General features: G+C 36.8%; 1 protein-coding gene across 1 annotated transcript in view; it reads right to left on the bottom strand.

Annotated features, from left to right (window-relative positions):
• Positions 1–21,311, bottom strand: part of LOC114738725 (nuclear pore complex protein NUP205) — a 41,607-nt gene extending 20,296 nt beyond the window's left edge. The window contains exons 1-18 of the mRNA XM_028926819.1: positions 20,981–21,311; positions 20,705–20,800; positions 20,493–20,567; positions 20,266–20,370; positions 20,053–20,163; positions 18,989–19,148; positions 18,807–18,892; positions 17,787–17,909; positions 17,465–17,692; positions 16,791–16,880; positions 11,573–11,734; positions 11,186–11,302; positions 10,876–11,082; positions 9,909–10,010; positions 9,680–9,823; positions 1,038–1,168; positions 823–942; positions 459–582 (exon numbers count right to left, since the gene is read on the bottom strand). Coding sequence (XP_028782652.1) covers positions 459–582; positions 823–942; positions 1,038–1,168; positions 9,680–9,823; positions 9,909–10,010; positions 10,876–11,082; positions 11,186–11,302; positions 11,573–11,734; positions 16,791–16,880; positions 17,465–17,692; positions 17,787–17,909; positions 18,807–18,892; positions 18,989–19,148; positions 20,053–20,163; positions 20,266–20,370; positions 20,493–20,567; positions 20,705–20,800; positions 20,981–21,121 — 2,322 coding nt within the window. The 5' untranslated portion in view covers positions 21,122–21,311. The remainder of the gene's footprint in view (positions 1–458; positions 583–822; positions 943–1,037; positions 1,169–9,679; positions 9,824–9,908; positions 10,011–10,875; positions 11,083–11,185; positions 11,303–11,572; positions 11,735–16,790; positions 16,881–17,464; positions 17,693–17,786; positions 17,910–18,806; positions 18,893–18,988; positions 19,149–20,052; positions 20,164–20,265; positions 20,371–20,492; positions 20,568–20,704; positions 20,801–20,980) is intronic.
• Between the last annotated feature and the right edge of the window lie 61 nt (positions 21,312–21,372).

Below are 21,372 nucleotides of genomic sequence, written 5' to 3' on the forward strand. Positions count from 1 at the left end.
TTGTGAGGCATAAAAAAATATATTTTCAAATTTAATTAAATTATATATCAGACAAAAACATTCAACGAAAAAAATTCAGACATCAATATTTAAATACACACATACACAAATTAGTTTGCCAGGGAAATCAAGTGTGAGTCGATCATTATTAAGGTAACAACCAAGATTGGATGTTCTTTCTTGAAGGTCTTGAAGGAATGGTTGACATTACAAATCAAGGAAAGTATGCAATGCTTCGCCTAAAGGTAAAGGACCAAATCACAGTCCATAGTACTGGCCAACAAAGCATAGAAGGTTATAAGGTCAACTGTCCCACACGAGTTAGAATTTACAACCAAGGATAAAATATACCATCACTTAATAGAGAAACGTTTTATTATTATGTATAGGCCATTCCACAAGCTACACTGAAAATTCTCAGCAGAAAAATGGAAACAAACAGCAGGGAAAGCACATACTTTTAGCAACTCTAAAATAGGGAGCTGTGCCTGAAGTGATGATGATTCCTTAGCAGTTAAAATTCGAGATTGATCAACTACTCCCTCAATGTCCTCGTCCTTGATGTCATACATGCTTAGCATCCTGCAGTGTATAAGTTTTAATAAAATTCTGTGACTTAACATTCTCCAACTACAGTTTGAAAAGCATAACAGTTTAAACCGGGTTACAGACAGCTAAGTGAAGAGTCTGCAAGGTTGTTGATGTTATTCAGGTAGATGGGATTAAAATGATTGAGTCAATTATGAATGGTGAATGACATCAAAGAAGGGAAAGAGGCAAAAAGCTAATAACTTTTCAATTGACGGAAAAGGAACCACTCACATGTGGAAATGCTTAAGGCAAGCACCAACCAACTGCCATTTCTCACAAGGATCAGCATAAGCTCTCTGAGGGAATGGCCCAAAAACATGGTCATAGATGAACCTAAAGATGCCAATAAATCTGTGAAAAATACAAAGAAACATCTAAGATGAGTATGAGCATTAAAAAGAAATAAAAAAACGTCAAGAATAATACAAAGATAAAGGGACCAGTACCTTTGCCCTCTATCACTCATGTCTTTCTCTTCAGCTATGAGAGTATTTATCAAGTTAATGAAAGATATGGTCGAAGGATATTGTTCCCTCCTTGCTTCTATTTCGTTCAATTCAAATTGCATGTCATAAAGCTGTAAGATTTACAAATTTATTTGCAAATGAGAAAAAATAGGAAGTTAATATGCTGAGGGTAACTAAGGGGCATGGAAGGTGTTAGAAAGCCCCTGATTATCTCCCCTGATTATCTCCCTTGATTCTCTCCATTTATTGCCCATGATATTAGCTAGAAGATATATTTCCTGATTTATTGAGATATTGCAATATATGTAATTTATTGAGATTGATTGTAACCGGATATTATTTTCTCATCCGGACTCTATATATTGTAACTCAATCATATGGAATAAGATATGAGAATGAAATATTCAGCAAAGTAAACATGGTATCAGAGCATAGGGTTCCTCCTGAACCCAGAAAAATTCGTGCGTTGCTGCCGTGAGAGAGAGAGAGAGAGAACGCGAGGAGAGAGAGAGAGAGAGTGAGGCGTCCCAGATCTGAAGCCAGGAGCTGACCGTGGACGACACCGCCCCTCCAGTCCTCACCGGCGTCCTCAGATCGGCGCATCCCTTGAAGACGACGCCGAACGGAGCTGCGCGTGAAGCCCACGCGCCGCCACAAGCTCCGCGCGTGAAGCCCACGCGCCGCCACTGCCTCTGCGCGTGAATTGCACGCGCCGCCGCCGGAAAAACCAACAGTGCCTCCCAGAGATCCAGAAAATGAACCCATCAGAATTCCCACCCCTTTTTGGGTCCGTTCGTAATATTCCAATGGCCCTTATGTCCGGTACATCCTCAAATACTCAAAGCACTCCTTCTTCACCTTTAGTCACCTCTCAAGCCTCTGATCCAGAACCATCCCTAACCTCTGAACATCAAGCTATGGTGGTGGCTCACAAACTTAATGGTAGCAACTATCTCCAATGGTCTCAAAGTGTATTAATGTATCTACGTGGGAAGCGTAAGGAGAAATATATCAATGGAGAGGCAAAACAGCCTTCACATAATGACCCCAAATTTGACACCTGGTTTGCTGAAAATAATCAGGTGATGTCTTGGCTGTGCAACTCAATGACTCTTGAAATCAGTGAAGGATACCTCTTGGCAAGCACAGCTAAGGAAATCTGGGACGCTGCTAAGAGGACTTACTCCACACTAGACAACACTGCAGCCCTATTGGATCTAAGGAGGCAGCTCAAAGATCTGAAGCAAGGAAACTTAACTGTAACGCAATATTACAGCACTTTAACGAAGATATGGCAGCAGTTGGATCTCTTTGAAGTTCATCCTTGGAAGGACATGGATGATGCTAATTACTACAGACACCTGGTGGAAAAGGGACGAACCTATGACTTCCTATTGGGTTTGAATGATGTCTTTGAAGAAGTAAGAGGCCGAATTATGGGTCTAAAACCGCTTCCCTCCCTATTTGAAGTCTTCAGTATGGTCAAGTTTGAAGAAAGCCGGAGACACCTCACTCAGGGTAACCAAACCCCAGTAGATGGCTCAGCATTAGTCATGAGGAGGTCCCCAACATTCGAGGGATCTGAGAAGAGAGGGAACAAGTGGTGCAATCACTGTAACAAGAAAGGCCACACCAGAGACGAATGTTGGAAACTACATGGGAAACCAACCCAAGGGAAGCAGAAACAACGGGAAGATAGAAAAAGCCACCACACCTCCTCTGAAGAAAAAGGTGATGAGGGAGACCAGTTGACCAGAGAAGAGCTTCAAATGCTTCGTAAGATACTTGAAAAACAAAACAAATCAAAATCAGTTCCCAACGTGAACTTGATTCAGTCAGGTAATTCTATTATAGCCCTTAATGCAATGGTAACTGGTGATGAAACCTGGATTGTTGACTCCGGTGCTACAGACCACATGACTGGTAATAAGTCCCTCTTCAAAACCCTCAAATATTGCCATGAGAACCTTAGGGTAAAAGTAGCAACTGGACTATATACTAAAGTTGAGGGTGTTGGCATTGTGGCCCTATCTGATGATCTGAAAATCCATAATGTTTTGTTTGTTCCTGCTCTTACCTGCAACCTTATATCTGTGAGCAAATTGACTAAAGGACAAGTATGTCGGGTAATCTTTGATGATGTTAAGTGTGTTTTTCAGGATTCGACCTCGGGGAGGAAGATTTTGACTGCTAAAGAATGGGATGGACTCTACTACTTTGAAGGAAAAGATATGAAGACTGCAGGAGCCAAGAAAGCTATGGTTAGCTCTAATTCTCAGAATAAAAATGTAATGTTGTGGCATCAAAGATTAGGCCACCCCAGCTTTGATTATATGAAGCATGTGTTTCCAACTTTATTCAATAAAAATTCTTTTCCTTTCCAATGTGAAACGTGTCAAATTGCCAAACAAACTCGCGCCTCTTATCCCAAACATACTTACAAACCTACTGCCCCGTTTACATTGATTCATACTGACATTTGGGGACCAGCCAAAATCAACACCCGAACAGGCACAAAGTGGTTTATTACATTCATCGATGATCACACCCGGGTCACATGGGTTTACCTTATGAAAGAAAAATCCGAAGCTTTACAAATTTTCAAAAACTTTCACTCTTTTGTGAGAACCCAATTCCAAACTCCCATCAAAGTTCTAAGAAGTGACAATGCCAAAGAGTATGTGAGTGGAGCCTTTAGGGAATTTCTTGAGCAGGAAGGAATCCATCACCAAACCTCATGTGTCTATACTCCTCAACAAAATGGAGTTGCTGAGCGGAAAAATAGGCATCTTCTAGAAGTAACCCGAGCTATTATGATGGAAAGAAATGTTCCAAGTCTGTTTTGGGGAGATGCTGTGCTAACCGCTGCTTATCTCATCAATCGAATGACCTCAAAAATTCTCCATTTCACTACCCCCATTCAAAAACTCCTCGAGACCTACCCCACCTCACCTATCATCAATACCATCCCTCAAAAGGTCTTTGGGTGTGTCGTCTTTGTTCATAAACATGATGGGGGCAAACTTGATGCTAGAGCAGAAAAATGTATTTTCCTAGGGTATTCCTCCACCCAAAAGGGATATAAGTGTTATTGTCCTACTACCAGAAAACTCATAATATCCAACGACACAGTTTTTTATGAGGATGATGCTTATTATCCCAAATTACCCATTCAGGGGGAGCACTATGGAGTAGAATGGCTAATTACACCTGAACCTACGACCAATCCCAACACACATCTTACCACCCCTCTTGAACCTGCCATACCACAAGAAGAAATCACTGTCCCTGAACCGGAACCAGAAACCCCTAGTCCTACACCTCCACTAGAGCACCAAAACCCCACAAACACTCCTCACCCGACTCACCCAATGGAAACGAATGCTGAAATTGATGCAGGGGAGAGAATCAGGGGCTTTCTAACAGAAGGAAATGAAAGAAGTGGAGCAAGCATAGAAAGCAATGGTTAATGAACACAAAAATTATGTTCATTATTCAAGTCAATGCAAACTTGGATTTCAGTATTATAACACACAACACAACCAATAGATGTGCAGATTGATTATCACCCTTTATTTGATATTTTGTGCATCAACGTATATATTCTTCCTTTCATAATGTAAATCTAGCAATATTGTATTATTTTTTTGGGGGGGGGGGGGGGATAATGTTTCATGTGTGATCATGCATAAGATAATTGTAATGAGCAGCTGAGTTGGTAGGAGTAATAATGAACTCAGCTGAAGCTAAAGGAAGTAAGCAGGATAAGAAAGTTAACGATGAAGGAACTCAGTTCATCCAACCCCTCCCTCTCTCAATCTTCATCCCCATAAGAAGTGATAGCATACCTATCATCTTTAATAACAAGGATAAGGCAACATGCTTGTGGCTGGACATGGAGGACAGGGTGTGCAACATGATTAACCAGTGGATTGTGAACAGCATTGCTCAAAGAATTTTGTCAATAGAAGAACATAAAGCAGGTATTCAGAAATTACCAAAGGGGTGAGAAAGAGGCAGCTCAACGAAATGAAAGCAAGCAAAATAGAAGTACAGTGAAGAGGAACTCAGGCAAGTCTCAAGATTGTCACCTTCCCAAAAGATTTACCCAGATGAAATCTCCAAAATTCTGTTAGGAAGATGTGATGGGGTGGTTGTCTAAGTGTGAAGCCTGTTTTGGATTACACAAGGGACATGAGGACTAAAAGGTAAAGAAGGCAGGTTTGCACTGGAAGAGAAGAGCTAAAAATCACATCAAGCTTATGAGAAAGCTCAGGACCAAGACATTCCATAATTACACTACAAAAAAGCTATCAAGAGATTTGGACTTGTGTATGAGAACTCAATAAAGGAATTCATGCATTTGAGGCAACAAAGAAGTGCAGTTGTATGTCAAGATGCATTTAATAACTTGATCATAAGTTGAATTTGTCAAAACCTACATTGCTTGGTTAGAGAAAGAAGTAGCAAACGGATGAGAAGAACACTTCTTAACAGCATGAGAATCGCAGAACTACAATAATTCAAGGATGAGGGGCCTAATAGAAGTGAAGCGCCAAAGGGATTAAGACAAATAACACTTGGGGTCAGCAATCCTATGGCAAATAAGAAACCAAGAAGCTGCAATATTTGTGGTGGTACTGAATCACAAGTCTTGCAGATTTACTCACCAAGGGGATCTCCAAAGCAAGATTTGAAGAATTATACAATAAAGCCAGGACTGTCAAATTTCTATCCGCCAGCATGAAGGGGAGTGTTAGCAAGATTTTTTGTCTATATTTCTATTAATATCTTATTTCATTGAAATGCTGATTTTTAGGAATAACTCCGTCTATATTATATAGCCGATTCCAAGCCCGGATCAGAGGGAGAGTTGTGTTAGGCCTTCCACAGCTAACGTAAAAACCTGTCGAATCTCATAAACATGGATCAACAAAGTAATTATGCTAATGTTAGGTCGTTGCCTAGAATTGACGCGCTGTATGGCTCGAGTACAGTGATAAGTGAGCTAGAGCCGCTGCATCATCGCTCAGATGTCGTGTTAAATAAGCAAGAGCTACCGCACTCTCTTGGACGGAGGTGGCTAAAGAAATTCATGAGAGCAAGATTAGATTTGACACTTGGAATATTAGGACATTGAATGAGAAATCTATGAAGGTAGTAGGAGTTATGAGGGACAGAAGGATTAATATTTTGTGCCTCCAAGAAACAAAATGGACTAGAGAAGTTGCAGCGAAACTTGGAGGGTATAAACTTTGGTACACAGGAAAGGTGAGTGCAAGGAATGGTGTTGGCATCATTGTTGATGGAACATTAAAAAAGAATGTGGCGGAGGTTAAAAGGATTGATAACAGAATAATATCTTTAAAAGTAATTGTTGGAAAGGATACTATCAATATCATTAGTACCTATACACCTCAGGTTAAAGCAGAAACACACCTTAAAGATAAGTTTTGGAAAGATATGGAGGTGTTGGTTCAAAGCATACCATTTGAAAAAAAAAATTTATCGATGGGGATTTTAATAGACATGTGGGCATGGAAGCAGGACAATTTGGTTTTGGTTTCAGTTTTGCTTTTAGGGAGCTCGATAATAGAGGACAATCTATTCTTGACTTTTCTCTTGCATACAATCTCAAGATTGTCAACACCTGTTTTAAGAAGCATGAGGAGCATTTAATCACATACAGGATGACTACCCAACATAGAGTACTTTTTCTTGATGCACATTTTAAGAGTTTCAGACAAAAGCATCATCAAGTGGTAAAACCCAGGGTTAAGTGGTGGCAGTTAAAAGATGAGAAGCAGGAGCTATTCAAAAGGACCTTTTTGGAGGAAGGGATCTGGGAGTGGTAGGAAAATGCGAACATGATGTGGGAAGAGATTGCTACAAAGGTTCATATGGTAGCTAAAGCAATTTTGGAAGAATCCAAAGGTCGTGGTTAGAGAAATAAGGAGACTTGGTGGTGGGATAAGAGTGTGTAAGAGAAAGTTAGATAGAAAAGAGATTGTTTTAAGACCATACATTTGTGCAATAGTACAGAAAACTGGGAAAAGTATCATTTGGCTAAAAAAGAGACAAAGAAAGCAGTGAACCAAGCACGTACTAAAACTTATGAGAGGTTTTATCAGGAGTTAGGAACAAAGGCAGGAAAACAAAATATTTACAAAATTGCGAATCAAAGGGAGAGGAAAAAGAGAGATCTAGACCAAGTGAAGTGTATAAAAGATGAATATGGTAAAGTGCTAATTACTGATGGTGATATTAAGGACAGATGGGAGGCATACTTTTACAAGTTGTTTGATGAGAAAAGCGAATTTGTGACTTAGGACTTACAGGATTTGCTAATTAGCAAAGATAATCAGAATTTGGCTTTTTACTATAGGATCCATATCGAAGAGGTTAAGGCAGCTCTTATGAAAATGGACAATGGTAAAGCCGTTGAGCCTAATAGTATACCTATTTAAGTTTGGAAGTGTTTGGGCGAGTAGAGTGAACTTGGCTAACTAAGTTTTTTAATGAAATTTTACGTTCTAAAAATATACCGGATGATTAGAGGAGAAGCATTTTAGTTCCTATTTACAAGAATAAAAAAGACATTCAAAACTGTACAAGCTACAGAGGGATAAAACTTATAAATCATACAATGAAGTTGTGGAAAAAAGTGATTGAACATAGATTGAGGTTGGAAACTTCTATTTCAGAGAACCAATTTGGATTTATGCTGGGGAGATCCACAACTGAAACTAAAACAATCTATTTACTAAAAGGGTAAAAGAGTTAATGGAAAGATATAAGAATAAAAGAAGAGATTTACATGTGGTTTTTATTGACTTGGAAAAAACTCATGATCGTGTGCCAAGATAAGTACTTTGGAAGCCTTAGGAGAGAAAAAAGTATACAGGTTGCTTATATCAAAACTATACAAGATATGTATGAAGGGGTAACTACTAGTGTAAGAACACCTGCATGTAAGACAAAAGACTTTCCCATTAAGATTGGCCTGCATCAGGGATCTTCTTTAAGGCCTTATCGGTTTAATATTGTTCTAGATGTTCTAACCAAGCTTATTCAAGAAAGAATCTCTAAGTCCATGCTTTTCACGGATGACATAGTCCTCATGGCAGAGTCAAAAGAAGAGATTAACTCTAAATTAGAGTTACGGAGAAGAACTTTGGAGTCAAAAAGTTTTCATTTTAATAGGAACAAAACAGAATATATGCATTGCAATTTTGGAGGGAAAGCAAAACAATAGTGATTTGGACGTGAAAATGAGGGATCAAATTATTCCTCAAGCATCAAAATTTAAATACCCTGGATCCATTATACATGAGGATGGTGAAATTGATAAAGACGTTTATCATAGAATACAAGCTGGCTGGTTAAAGTGGAAAAAAGCTACCAAAGCACAAAGTTGGGGTAGCAAAAATGAGGATGTTAAAATGGATGTGTAGTCATACAAGAAAAGATAAGATTCGAAATGAAAATATCAAAGCAAAAATTGGTGTGGCACCTATCTTAAGAGAAAATGGTTGAAAATCACTTAAGATAGTTTAGACATGTGCAAAGAAGGCCATTGAAGGCCCCGGTAAGAAAGGTAAATCAGACAATATGGAGTCCCATAAAAAAAGGCAAAGAAAGACCGAGAAGAACGCTCAATGAGATTATTGAGCGAGACTTCCTAGTCAACAACATATCCAAAAACTAGGTTGTTAACAAAGCACGAGGACATCATGTGATTCATATAGCTAACCCCACCTAGTGGGATAAGGCTGCTTCTTGTTGTTATAGGCTGATTTTTAGGGAATCATATTCATATTTTATTTTCATTTAATTTCCTTATCATTTACCTACAATCCTACGTGGTGGACCAAAGCTTGTAGTTATCATTGTTATTCCTTATTTTTTGCCCATGTCTTGGGGATTCTCATAACAGGATTGTAGCTATGAAGCTTCTATATAAGTTATCATTAAAACCAGAATAATATATGTGATATTCATGCTTCATTTTGTTCAACTCTAAAAAGAAATTAACAACCAGTGACGCCCACAATGCAACATAATACAACAAAGCACATTGAAGTAGATAGACACTTCATGAAGTACAAATTGCAAAATGACACAATTTGTATTCCTTGTCTCAGCCTAGGGGTAACTAGCCAATATTCTCTCTAAATGGCTTGATCTCACAGTTTTTGAAAGAGTCCTCACCAAGATGTGAACAGATAACTTCTATTCACCAACTCGACATGGAGATCAGTCAATAATAAAGCATTATGTTTGGAATTATATCATTATGAGATGCGATCTTTCCGACTAAGTCAAATTACTTATTTAGGAAAGTTTATATCTGCATTTATGTGCATTATTTTGCCCCAGTGACCCAGTCTAATTATCATGTACAACTATACAAGTGAATAAACAGATCATACGCTCTCAATATTATTCAGAAATTTCAATATTGATCAATCGTTTTCATAAAATATGATAATATGAAAGCAGAAGACCAGTGAGAGTATGTGATACAAAAAGAGACAGTAAAGAAACAAAAATATGTTCCATAGTAGAAATATTTTCTAAGGTACTTTGGAAACACTTATCCCTAAGTCCAATAAACCAACCGGAGTAGCTAGGGGTTGTGGACCATTCTGTAATTGAGGCCCAACGACTACAGGTAGATCATATTGCTCAAGATAGGCCCAAATGCTATCCTTCAATAATGGAGAAACACGAACAAATGTAGCTATTGCATTCCTCAGAGCACCCTAGTTTCACAAAACATGCTTGTTAGAAGAACAGTGCAAGAATTTGAAGCAGAACAGCCAGAACCACGACATAAAGCTGGCATACCTTCAGATACGGAGGCACAGTTTCATAACTAAGAAGCTTGAACAATGGCTCAATATCAGGAAACCAATTTTTCCTTTCGATAGGGTTTCCATATTCCACAACCTGTACCCCAGACAATTAGATGATAAGAACATTACTACGCCTTGCAACTAGAGAAAAAAATAAATAAATAAGTAAAATGAGGGTATTATCCACGAAGAAACAAGATGTTGGCAAATTAACCAAAAACAAAGAGTTTAGGTTAAGTTCTTCTGATAATTATAATTTATAATTCTATATCCAAAGATTTGGCTGCTAATATAACACAACGGCACTGCACAATCCATGTAGCCAACGCCACATAAGAGGATAAAACTTGTTGCTTTTTTTTTTTTATAGATAACTCAATTATTCATTATTCAATATCAAATATTTTAAACAAGTACGGGGTATGTTAGTGCACAAAGCTCCCATTGTGAGGTCCGAGGAGGATTACACCCAGTTTGGCTCTACCTTTAATTAATTACTAATTATTAATTATGGATATAATTTTTAATTTGAAAATGAAAGGCCATCTACAAAAAATAAGAAAATTATGAATATTTTTCATTAAAAAAAAAAAAGTTTTATCGAATGAAAATAGCCATTAATTATATTTTTGGAAGATGTTCAAACCAAGTAATCATGTTAGATCAAAACGCTAAAAGAAAAAACAGATATCCACAGGCTACCGTCTAAATTAACTGAAAAGTCCGATATTGGGGGGAAAAAGTTTCAATCCATTCCATTCCACTAATTGTATAATAACTCCCCAACAATAACTAGATGAGACCATTCCCTCTCCCCATAAAACTCCCAAATACAGGAATGTTTCATTCTATTCCATCCCATTTCAGTAATTCCATTACATTCTATCCTAAACTCCCAAGTGCACCGTAAATTACACCTAAACACAAAATGACATGACAAATGATAGGTAAAGTCAAACCTTCATAAGAACATTCAGATATGCCACAAGAGCTTTTGCATCCCCCTCCTGAATTTCAGGCAACATTGCTCCAGCAGTTTGAAGGGACTGTTTAAATTTCTCATCATAGATTGCTAAGCAATCAAACAAAGTGCTCCACCCTATTGAACGGAATGCTTTACCTTGCAGTAACTCATAAACTTTTGAAGCACCTTCCCGACTCAAAGCCTGAAAGAGGAGTTTTACAATATGAAAACAAAAGAAGGATAAAATAAAAGCTGGTGGACAAGATTGAGATCTCATACTCTAAACAACCAGAAAATTCTCGTACCAGGGTGCTGAGCATATTCAGGAAAGCTACGAGCGTTTGAAAATTTGTATGATCCTCCCCAGCAAAAGTTACAAATGTCCATAACACCTCATTTCCAGACAAAAGCTCTGGTTCTTTCTGATAATTTAATGAAAGCCTTTCAGGTAATGAATTCATGATAAAAGTAAAACCCAATCAAATGAATACTAGCCGTTCAAATCATGAATATTAAAAACAAAGGTTTGATGGCTTCTCTTCACTAAAACGAGCAAGCAAATAGGATTAATTGGTATAACTACGTGGAATGAAGATCTCCTAAGAGCAGCAATACATAAATTAACAGACATCAGCCACTAATTCTATAGTTAGGATATTTCATTAAATCTACTGCCTCTTGATGAAACATACCTGATAAATTTCACTAACAAACTCCATGATGGATACAAACGGCGTTGGAGAGGTTTCAGTGCCTTGTAGAGAACTTGAGCTCTGGGCTGGCACAATGTCATGTGATCCAGCGGTACGGTATGGATTAAGCATACTCATGGCCCTGTCCTTGGATTCTTTTATCTGCTCGAATACAAGCAAAATCATTTTCAATGAAATGTCATGAAAACCAAAACAAACAGAAGAGGAATTTTATACTTGCAACAACTGGCTAAACCAAGTCGTTTCCTCATGCAAGTGTGGATGTGTGCATTTCACCCATCAAATCAAAAAGTAAAAATTTCAACGTTTCAAAAACAAAAGAACATTCACTAACTGTTAAGAAAAACCAGCTTAAGAAATTAAAACAATCGATGCCCCATGGACAAAAATATGCAACAAGAAAAAGAGAGAACATAAGAGATCTAATTATGCTTATTGATATTAATCATCGCTTTGACTTGATAGTTTAAACTTTGAAGCTCAAATAATCATCGACAGAGCTGAAAGCCACATATTTTGGACCAACACAAGATATAATTCTCAAACGGGCAAAAGTAAAGCAGAGCAGAAAATCATACAGACTTCAGTATCATTAAATTCCAGAACAAAAGCCAATAGTTCCCAATTGGCAAATAACAGAACATTTAGACCAGACTGACAACAAATTGAGAGATCACCCAAGGAGCAACAGAAAGGGATAACATTTCATAGTCCGTTTATTTCAAATGAGTAGAATTGTTAGCATAAAATTAGAGAGGGCACTGAGGGGGGGAAAAAAAGTATTTATATTTTATTGATTGAATGATGCAGTACATATGGGATAGTCTAGGGTTACATATTACCCACCAAATCTAATATTCTGCTCTAATCTGATCCCATGATTACATAGGATCAAATTCCAAAGAATCTCTTTGACTCTGAATTGAGTTCTATAAGAATGAGGTAACAGGTTTAAATAGATACAAAACTTCCTCAGAAAGGGAGGTTATTAGGCTGTTAATCTAGGGATCTGGCCCAGATACTAGGGTTCTAGAATGGAATTCAAAATACAATCAGATCAGAATCATAATCTAGCTAATAAACATGAATAAATCTACAGAATAAAATCTGTTATGAGGCTTAGGGTTTTAGGCCCGTGGCCCATTAGACTGAGCCGCCAACAAATTCTTATCTCCTAAACAGAATTATAGAACTAAATAAAGTACACTAGACTAGCTTATATATCGGCTGGGGTTATTAGGTCAACACCCTTCTAACAACAAGCAAATTCAATACATTAATATTCATCATTTAATCCACACACAGGATTGCACATGCCCACATAGTTGTACAATCTAATCGCATATACAACATTTACTTTACAATGAAATAATCAGTATCAATAATGAATATATATATAATAAAATATATTACAAACCGCAATATTTATGAGCCATAAACACTCTGGCTCATTCCTCGAAATTCATGCAATGTAATAAGGAAACAAGTCAGCTTCTTTTACCTACCTTTGCTAATATATTGTCATGTCATCATCATTGTCAACATAGCCACCACCCTCTTCTACCAGCATTGCTTCCACAATCACTACCCCAGCCCCCACCACCATAACTACCACCGTCTTGCCACATTTAATGCCAGCATCACTACCTCTACCACTGCAACCCATATTACCTTCACATTGCTATTACAACTACCATTGTTACCATAAAACAAATACCACTACCAAAATATTAGTAGCAACGAAAAAGTGAAGTGCAATGAACTGAACACAAGAAAGCAAAACGACATCCCTCACTAGTGTTCGAGAGACCAGCATTCTCTTTACTTCTTTCCAACTCTCAACATAGTCTAAGTCCTCCCACAAGCTAGATACAAAATAGTAGTATCAACAAAAAAGTGAAAAGTGACCCATGTGTGTAGCCTGAGTCTAGAGCCACTCCGATGTATTATTATAACTATTTTTAGAAGTTAGGGTAGGTAATGGCCTCTAGCCATTATATGGGATAATTTAATTGCTAGTAGTTTTTGTTAGGTAGGCCTATAAATAGACATGGAGGGTACCCAATTGTACAGATTTTGATTACTCAAGTAATAACAGTGCACTATTCAGATAATTCTCTCTCGTGTCCTCTCTTGCTCATCTCTCTCTCTCTAAATCCCTCATGTCTTCTCTCCTTTCTGGTTTCCTTCTCTCTGATTCCTACTTCTAATTTTCTCTACAACATTTCTATCTTTCTCTTTTCCTTATTCTATCCTATCACACTCTTAAACATTATTTCTCTTACCCTTGCGTCCCCATGACTTTCCTTTTATAGGTCTGAGTAAAATTGTCAGCTCTATGGCTAGTGGGCTCCTATTTAATGGGCCAAGAGTAAGTCACATGAAGTGTGTAAGGTGTATGACTGGGAGAGCCTCTAGCCACGCAAATGCCAGAGGTGGTTTTAGGTTCCTTTGTTACTTTGTGTTATTTCTATCTATTTTCATCGCTGTGGGAAGTTTAATCAATTAGACCTACACTCTACAAATTATTATCTATGATTTAATATCAATTCTACAAGTGGTTTCCATCATTTTGCTGCCAGAGCTGTACAATCCATGGGAGTTTCTCCACATAAATATGATTTATTCCTTCGGCAATAGACACTGGAGAAGTGCTTAAAGCATGTCGAAGACACAATGGAAGGATTGAAGGTGAAAGAAGAAATTAGAGAGAAGAAAGCAGAGATTAGAGATATAAAAGAAAAGTCAAGAAAAGCAAAAGAGGAGACACATGTTCAAGCAAAGAAGACATCAAAGGCGAAAAAGAAAGAGGAAAACATAGTAACAAATGAGCAAGAGGAAAACAAAGACGGGGCTTGAGTTGAAGTTAAGGAAGCTTACATATAATTGTAATAAATATAAGTTAGTTGAGGGTTAGTTGGGGTAGTTAGGAGTGATGATTATAAATAGATAGGTTAGGGACTAATCGTGAGAGGCTTTTGGATAATGAAAAGTGATTCCTTTTTTCTCCAGTTCCCTCTCCCTCTCTTTCTCTTCTCTCCCCCTATTTTCTCTTTCCTATCTTTTCCTATGTATCAATGGTATCAAAGCCATTCCTTCCTAGGACCAACGAGGAGGGCTCCAAAACCAATCAGCCACATGGTGGACAAAATTCAAGAACCAATCTTCCCATTGTCAAAACATGTAACTATGAGGTCAACTGCAGGAGATAAAGGCGATGCTGCCCTTAAAGAATTGTGCCAGGAGAGTTGGTGCTGATCAGACAAGAAGGTTGTGGCCCATTACAATATTGCCTATGACAAAGTAATCCAAAGGCACATAAAGCCACCTCTAGCAGTCAAGAGGCTAAAGACTCTCCCACATAACACTCACATTCTGCTTGCCTTCCTCCCTAAACCTCATCCCCCAAGACATAAAGCCAGCAGTACGGTGTTCAAGCCCATTAAAGATCCAACAAGAACCAGCAGCTATATCACATTACCTTTTATATTCCCATCACCACCTACATATAAAGCCATCAAAATGAGTTGAACCCATCAAGCCAACTTGTTTAGCTTTGGTGGGTTGCGATAAGGCATCACTTGAAATTTATTTATATATATATATATATATAATTTGACAAAATTAATCCCACTCATTTTAACCCATGAACTAAACTAGCCAACCCCAAAGTTAGATGGGTCGCTTCATTTAACCCAGCTAATGTATCTATTAATGTGATTATAACGTATAGTCATATTAGTATTATACTTATATTTATGTCATATATAAAAATAACAAGTAAGACGTAGATATAATTTTGAATACTTATTATATTCTAATAGTTATCTTTGCTGGCCAAATCAATAAAAGGAAAAATAGGAAGACTCGAGCAAAAGGAAAGATGCTTTCCAGCGGTCAGAGTTAACTTGAAGACTTCCACCAATTTGAAGAAAGTTGACAGTTAGAGTGCTCTAGGGTGTTTTAGACCCGTCTTTTGTTTAAAGGTGTTTTGACTTGGCAGGACTTGTTTTGTATTTTTAGGGTACTGCGGAGAGCTCTAACCTGTCAAAAGGCAGACTGGGGGAGGAGGATGATCATCCTACTTCTTCATCTTATTTTACCGTTTGTGTGATTTCCTTTGTCCCTAATGTTGCAACTTCCTTCACCTCTTGGGTGGAAGAATGTTGTGAATTAATCTCAGTGTTGGACCTCCCCCTGTTCTAGCTTGGGCTCTATCATATCCATATTATATACAAAAAATATAAAAGAAGAAAAAACTCATTATATGTCATGTTAGCATTTTATTATTGTAGATGTAGTAATTTACTTATGCCTACGCTTTGTCAAATGTTAAATTTTGAAGACTTATTGAATGATTTAACATATTGAAATTTTTTTATAATATTTTTGTGACAAGATATAGAAACTTTAAATTTCTAATTATCTTTAAGTTAATTTTTATTTTCATAGCTTTTTCGGGTTATACAGGTCACCCCACGTAAAATATTCTATCACCATCATCAGTTACCCCACCCTGTCATCACCATAATCAGCATCACCCCATCAACAATGTGCTCTAAGTCGACGGAACACATTATCATATAAAAGCTTTATATGATGAACGGTCTTTGTAGTACTATCCCCTCTATGTGCAAGTATTATCCTAGACAACGCACCAAACAAGACCTCAATCATTCTTATCAAGGTAAAAATTTACTTAACCAACAAGACTTACTCTAATTAATAATTATTACTCCCTCTGTTCCTTATTATAAGAGACATTTGATGCTCATAGCATGTTCCCATATATAAGAGACACTTAAAAGTTGACTCTAGTTTTTTGTATTGATTTCCTATTTTACCCCTATTTATTTTGTCTCCATAACTCATATTCTCTATTCCTCCCACTTCTCTTTCTTTTAATAATTTAATTGTTCTCTCTCATACTCTCTCCTTATTAATAGGGGCATTGTTGGAAAAAATATTACACTTTTTTACACATTAATTGTCCTCAACTAATTTTAACTGTTTTTTTTATCAACGTAATTTAGTTATTTGTCTCTTATAATAAGGAACGGAGGGAGTAACATGTCTAAACAATGACAAAGTAGTTCATCCAAGGAATTTAATCCAATGCCAGATTTGTGTATTCAATCATTACTAAAACATATTCTATTATCTATTATATATCGTCAAGTGAAAACGATAAACTTACCTTGTCTCTGGCATGTGGACTAGACAAGAAGCAGGTAATCAACTTGTGAAGATAAGCATTGCACATATAAATCATATCCTCATCATCATTCTGTACAAAAATGCACAATAACCTTGTGTCAATGAAGTAAAATTAAGAAAACATAAGGAAAAAAATCAAATATAACATCTCACATTACATGGCGCATCATAAAATGTTCAACGATTAGCAACATAAAAAACATAAAACTTGACATTTCACTAAATATAAAAATGTTTACAGATGCACTATAAATGAAAAGTGAACGATAGAAACAACCAGAAAATAGTTAAATTCAAATATCATATTCATGTAGATAATGCTAAATTCCATCCTTAATTGATGAGATTGAATCACTATACAGGTTATTCCAACTCACACACACGCGCACGCGCACGCGCACACTAAGTAGGCAAAAAGGAATTGACATGGTGCCTTTCTTTAAATAAGTGCACTAAATGCACATCTATTCGACTATTAAAGAGATGAGGAAGAAGATAAAGCATATGTGCTAATTGATAATAAAATAAGAAGTGCACTTCTATAAAGATGTGCATCAAATCAATCCAAATCCTAGGAAAGCATGCCTTTCATATTTTATTTGCCAAGTCAGAGAGGATTTACATTTTGAAAGGATAACAAAAACATATCTGCACCTGGTAGGCTGGAGTACGAAGAACTTTATCCAGTAAAAACTGAAAGACATTTTCTGAGAAAATGACCTCCAAGCCTTGACTAAGATAACCGATTTCATTTGATGAATTGCTTAAAATAGACTCCCTTGAAGAAATTCCATCTTGTATTAACATCAAATGTACCACCCAAGCAAGCCTAATGCCGCCAACAAAGCCCTGAACAATTGGATTACTTCCAGAAGCCATTACCTAAGAGATGCAAAGCCACCAACAACATCCTAAATCATAACCCTGAAATTTCTTCATAACCAGTACATAAAACAGTAGTTATCTTTCATCTTACAATTTCATTGAATTCTCGTCTGAATGAAGCATCAGATGAAAGGATAGATGCTTTATCAGGCACAGTGCTCAAACCATCTGAGACGAATGCAATCACAAGAGAAAAGAAAAGACTAAAGGTTATCTGCAGAAAAAGACAGGATAGAGATGTGAGGAAGCAACATAGAGCAGAAGGCGCCTACCTTTGAGAAAACCAAAGCTAAATTCAGCCCTTGTTGTAATATATACACCTTATTGCTCAAGTGTTAATCTCAGACTAATTCTCTTTTTGGGGAAAAATCATCAATACCAACATTAAGTATAGCCAAGAGGTTATTCTTCCTTTAGTCATCGTTAATTTAACTTCGTACTTGAGCTTCAAATATTAAAACAATGAACCAAACATAGCAAAATGTTTTCTTTACCCAAAAGAAAAGAAAAGAAAAGAAACTCAATTCCACGCCAAACTAGGCAATTAATCTTCCATTATGCGCAGTTGGATCATTTCTAACATTCAGTTTTCATTGATTTCTATCTATGTTCCACAGCTCACTTCATCTCCACATTGTCTTCAAGATATTTGGCTTTAGCCTTTAGTATCTTTCAGATCTAATTACTTCTTTTTCTCAACATGTGATAGCTTTCTACTCATTTGTTTCACTGAAATGAATTAAAAAGCACTGATGCCAATCACATATCACATAATGGGGGAAAAAAATTCTTCCACTATCATTGAGAATCGTTCCTCTTAACAAAAAGAACAACCCACAATAAGAAATGAACGGCAATAAGCGTGCCTTTATTACATTTGTATGAGGCAAATACAATTATGTCACAAATAAAATAACACCAAACAGCAATATGGCCGCGTCTCTTATGCCAAAGCACAATTCCCCTTGTGATATAATATATATATCGTTTGCGTGATTTCTTTTACAACTAAAATGTGATAGTCGCAAAGAGTGCAATAACAAAGCAAAATTCTAACACAACACAAATATATATAACGTTTTGATCAATCAACAAGATTATATATATGTACCTGATGATCGACAGTAGCATCATTCTCACTGACTTCAGAAGCACTATCTTTTAAAGCAGAAAAGATATCTTTTACATCCTTCGAACCTGAAAAACAGAAATATTATTATGATGATAATTAAAGTACAAAGAAGACAAATGAAAGCCCTAGATCACGATCCCCCCAAATGGTGCTATGCTTACTCATCCGAACAATCAAAACAGAAAGGACAAGACAATGTCCAAGAATAAGTCTTTCCCTTGAGACCACTGCTCGCCGCTCCACAAGAGAACCTCTTGAATCAAGAAGATAGCGCTCAGACATAGGACCACCCAAACCAGATGGTTCTTCTCTCTTGAGTTCCTTTATTGACAACAACATGAGCTCAAAAGATAATTAATCATACACAAATGAGAATAGAACAATAAGTTGAAGATTAATTTAATGACTTTGCAAGAAATATTTTATGAAAATTCATTAACATTAACTTAACTTTTTTCATGTATTATTCAATTACAATTACAATATAAAATAAAATCACAATTAATACATAAAATATCTTAAGCAAAACAAGTAATTCAATACCTCAAAACAAATTAAAATAAATATATCAAGATACATCTCTGTCAAAGTGCTTACTGATATGCTGATAGAAAAGAGCAGATTGATGTCATGAAAAATATAGGATAAGTTTGTAATTGATGGCTTTAACTAAGGAGGTTACTTCTGTCTCAATAACTACTACCTTCGGACCTAAATATAAGAGCTAGTAAAGGTGTTTCCTTTGATTTTAAATATAAATCCCAAATCTACCTTGTCTGCCAAATTTATAATTCTTTTCCCAAAATCTTCTTACATATATTAAAAGGTATTTACCAAGAGGTACTTTTGAATGCAAATAACTATAAAGTTACTTTAGGAAAATCAACACATAATTTATAAATAACTACCTTAACTAATTTTTTTAATCCTTAAAAATTAATTAACTAACTCTTATATTTACGAACAAGGTAGTATTAATTTTCTATCTCTTCTTCAAAGAAGCTCAAATTTCCTACTTTCTTCCCACAAACGAAACATATCCTCCGACTACTCAAAGCCACATATAACGCAGGCCAAACACAGCAAGAAACTAAAAATAAAATCTCTTTTTAGGCAGCTTTTCAGAACCAAAAAAACTATAGCATGAATATCCTTGCTACAAGCTAATGTCATAGTTGAATGCACAAAGGTCTGAAGAAATATCATAAATTCACACAAAGCAAACCTTAATCAGAGATATGAAACGTTGTCTTAGTCCAGTGTTGATGAGATCTTCCAAGTATTTCTGAATGTCAGACAATAAATCTTCTTCCAGGCCTTGGTCAAGAACCACAGCCTGAAATGGAAAGAACATCAAGCCATTATAGCATTAAAGAGAAAGGAAGAAAGAAAGAGCATACACCAAATGAAAATGATTGCTTGAGCAGTGAGAAGATACCCTAAACAGCAGATGGAGAGATGTTATTAGATCCCTTCTTTCAGTATACCAGAGTCCTGATGCAAGGCGCACAATTTCTTGTGGTTCTCTTCCCATTAAACCCCACTACAAATAAAGAGCAAATTTATATGTTTTTACTCATACATAATAAAATGTATTAAACATAACTATCATAATAAGAGGAGGCGAATGAAATTTAAAGATGAAAAGGAACAGCAGGAATTTACCTCTTGATTAGCCAAAACAAGCAATCGAACACAATCAATTTCATTGAGATGGAGGTCATCACTCAACTTGAGAGCCTATGCATCATCAAAGTCAATATCAATAAAAAGAAGAAGAAGAAGAAACAGTAGTGCAAAAGGGGACTATGCATGCTTAAGAACATGTGAGTAAAGCAGGCCTGATGACACATCATTAAAAATAAATGAGAACTCACAATCTGTACATCCTGATCGTCGAGAGAGATAGGCGGAGAATCTGGAAGCCTAACGGATTTTGATTGTACTTGACTTCGATCAGAGGCCTTTGGAGGCTAAAAGGCCACAAAACACAAAATTATGTCCGAAGAAAATTCAAGCAAAACCAACTGACAGAAAACAATATAATGCTAAAAATCCCTCATTTTCTTGTTGCGACCTTGAATTCACAAAACTACCTCCAATTTCTATCATAAAAGCAATGGAAAAACAAAATGAATTCTCGTATGACGTACCAGATACGAGAGAAGGGAGCGGAAAGAGGGCAGAGAGCTGCGAACGGCGTGCAAGAGCTCGACCCTTTGAGCTGCAGAAGGATGCGAGGGGCTGAGAAGCGCTGATTCTAGTGTGGCTAAAAGTTCCTTCGGAGGGAACATTGAGCTAGAGCAATGAAATGGACAGGGAGAGCAGTAGATGAAACCCTAGCAGACAGAGTGAGAATAACAAAGAAGGAAAGTGTACGAGTGTAATGTGGGCGTTCGCGTCAGCGAGACTTTGGAGAGGCTAAAGGCGGGAATGAATATGGGACTCTCACTTTTGTTCGGAAACTGAAAATGCCGATCAGCAAGTGAACAATGCAGTCGTTTGGCCAAAAAAAGACAGTGAACAATGCGGTCTGAAATTAGTA

Source organism: Neltuma alba, unplaced genomic scaffold (genome assembly GCF_004799145.2).
Source record: "Neltuma alba isolate B1F8T4 unplaced genomic scaffold, ASM479914v2 tig00000455_pilon, whole genome shotgun sequence".
Classification (NCBI taxonomy): Eukaryota; Viridiplantae; Streptophyta; class Magnoliopsida; order Fabales; family Fabaceae; genus Neltuma; species Neltuma alba.